Source organism: Gavialis gangeticus, unplaced genomic scaffold (assembly GCF_001723915.1).
Source record: "Gavialis gangeticus isolate Ggan-Ray unplaced genomic scaffold, GavGan_comp1, whole genome shotgun sequence".
NCBI lineage: Eukaryota > Metazoa > Chordata > Crocodylia > Gavialidae > Gavialis > Gavialis gangeticus.
Window position 1 is genome coordinate 134,212,860 of NW_017729022.1, and position 2,441 is coordinate 134,215,300.

General features: G+C 44.1%; 1 protein-coding gene across 2 annotated transcripts in view; it reads right to left on the reverse strand.

The window, feature by feature from the left end:
* Positions 1 to 607: 607 nt before the first annotated feature.
* Positions 608 to 2,441, reverse strand: part of HAO1 (hydroxyacid oxidase 1) — a 66,338-nt gene continuing 64,504 nt past the window's right edge. For both annotated transcript variants that reach the window (XM_019516213.1, XM_019516212.1), the window contains one exon: positions 608 to 1,641. In XM_019516213.1, coding sequence (XP_019371758.1) covers positions 1,627 to 1,641 — 15 coding nt within the window. In that variant the 3' untranslated portion in view covers positions 608 to 1,626. The remainder of the gene's footprint in view (positions 1,642 to 2,441) is intronic.

Here is a 2,441-nt window from a genome sequence, read left to right on the forward strand (position 1 = left end):
TAGATGATCTTCTCAGGTCTCTTCTGACCCTAGAAACTATGAAATTATAGGAATTATGAATCATACCCTCCATTTTTAAAGTTCTATAAGATCTGTGGCTGACAACTGTTGTATAAATGATAAAGGGTGATGATGATGATGCAAAGTATGACACCTTAGGTTAAGCCAAATTTGTCCAAAATATAATCTCAAAACATTCCCAGCATTTTTAAGTGTAAATGTAACACACAACTATAGCTGACGTAAATCAGCTTAGCTTGACTGGAGTCATTACAGATGCCTGAATCCAAGATTCTTGACTGGCGTAAATTCAGGCATCTCTAATGAGTACAATCAAGCTAAGCTGATTTACATCAGCTACAGTTTTGTGTTACATTATATTGATATGTGTTTTGTGTTATATATATTGTTACTGTTACATCAGCTAGTTTTGTGTTACATTATATTGATATGTAGTTTATATTTAATGGAAAAGAGCATTAGGTAAGTTAAAAAAAGACTTCCCAGATCCTGGTTTTCCATTCAGTTCCTTGCAACTAAAACCCCTCAAAGATACTTACACAGCTACACTGTTTATATAGTGACGAAGCTGCTAGAGGAAATGATGCCATGTTGATAGGAAAGCAATATTTAATCTGGGTGATCTAAAGTGTAGTTTCCATAAACAGTGAACAAGAGGTGTCCTTTGCATTTTAAACTTTTACATTTCAGGAATTGTTTGCTATCAAAACATTTCTGTTTACAGTTTCAGTTTAACAGCTAAGTTACTTCCAGGCATGCAAGTTCATATCTTAAAACTGTTCTTAGCATTTGTACACATATTTCAAAGGGTTTTCTGGGTAATGAGAAAACAACTACAGTTTGTGTACTAGTAGAGGCATGCTTGCAAACCTGAAGCCTACCAGGTGGAAAGAGGTGTCAACTTTTTCAAGGGTGTTCAGCTCTGAGAAAGAACTGCTTTTGGGTTTGGAGACAGCATGCAATGTAACTAGGGAGGCAGGTAAAAAGAGCACCAGCCCCAAGCACCAGCTTGGAGGAAGTGTCAGAATGAAGCCCCTCTCCCTCAGAGCCTTTGCTGCATCTGGAACAGCCCTATGCCCCCTTCCCTGTGGCCATAGGAGATGAGCTGGAGAAACCCTGTGCTGCTTGACTGAAGGAGGCGGGTACTGGGACGCAGCAGAAGCAGACTTTTTTTGCCCAGTCGTAGAAGCCAAGCACGAGCAGTCCTGTGCTACCTGGCCATTGGAACCAGGTGCAGGGACAAAGCAGGAGCAGTGTGGGGGGCAGTCTTTGAGTCCCCAGGACAGGTTAGACCTTCCTTATGGCTGGGTGGCACAAGGCTGCTCCAGTCCAGCTTTTAAGGCCAGGCAGTGCAGAGCTATTCCAGATGCAACACAGGAATGCTCTCCACCACTACCCCACCCTCCATAATTTTGCCCAGGGCACCAAAATTCATAGCAACACCTCTGCTCTTGTTAACATCTGACCAAAGTACTTCTCACAGAAATAGTCCCATATAAATGAATGGAACTGCATTCCAGCCAGTGGATAAAAAAAATCATCTTCAGTGCTAAATCTTGGCAACGGCAGCTGAAGCTACCCGTACCAGCGTTCTGTCAATCTCTTTCACACTTCGACACCCTGGTGGAAAAACAAAAAATGTAACACAGTTTTAGGGAATGTAGAATAACAGTTTGCATTTTTCCAGTCCCAATTTTCTCATAAAGGTGGGCATGGGTTACTGAGAGGAAGACATTGTTTTCATAGTAAAGGCGTGGAACTAGTACTCAGGAGAATAGCATTCAATTTCTGGCTCTGTCACAGACTTTTCACGTAACCACAGGCAAATCCTCTTTGTAGCCTTTGATTCTAGAACACTGTGGCAGAGGGTCATCCCAAGGCCAGTTACAGTACTAGCCCACCCACCTGTCTAGGGCAGTCCGTTCTGATTTGCCTACCATGCTTTGTAATAATACCTGATGTAAAATACAAGAGGCTGCCCATTAAAATACTCTCATGCCTAGAGCATTATACACGGCTCCAACCTCCCCTTTACTGTGTCCCATGCGTCGCAGATGGCATCCAAAATCACTATCACTGTTACTCCCCTGGCCCCATTGCTAGACCACACTTGGCCTCTGGCCCAAACTTGGCCTCAGATGTCCAGAGACTTAACTTGGCCACTTGCCCCCTCACTGGGGCCTCTACTCACACATGTACCCTGGGCTCTACGCCTTTCATTAGGCTTCTAGCCCCTTACATTCTACCCCCTTATGCCCCTTAGGGCTCAGGCGTCTGTCAACATACCTGGACATCACTCTCCTTCCAGCCTCTCACTAGGCCTTGCTTGTTCAGGCCTTGGGCCTCAGGCCTCCATGTTGTTGCCCAAACCTGTTGCTTTTCTCTCAGGGTGTGCTCCCTTAGCCTTTCCAATCCATAGG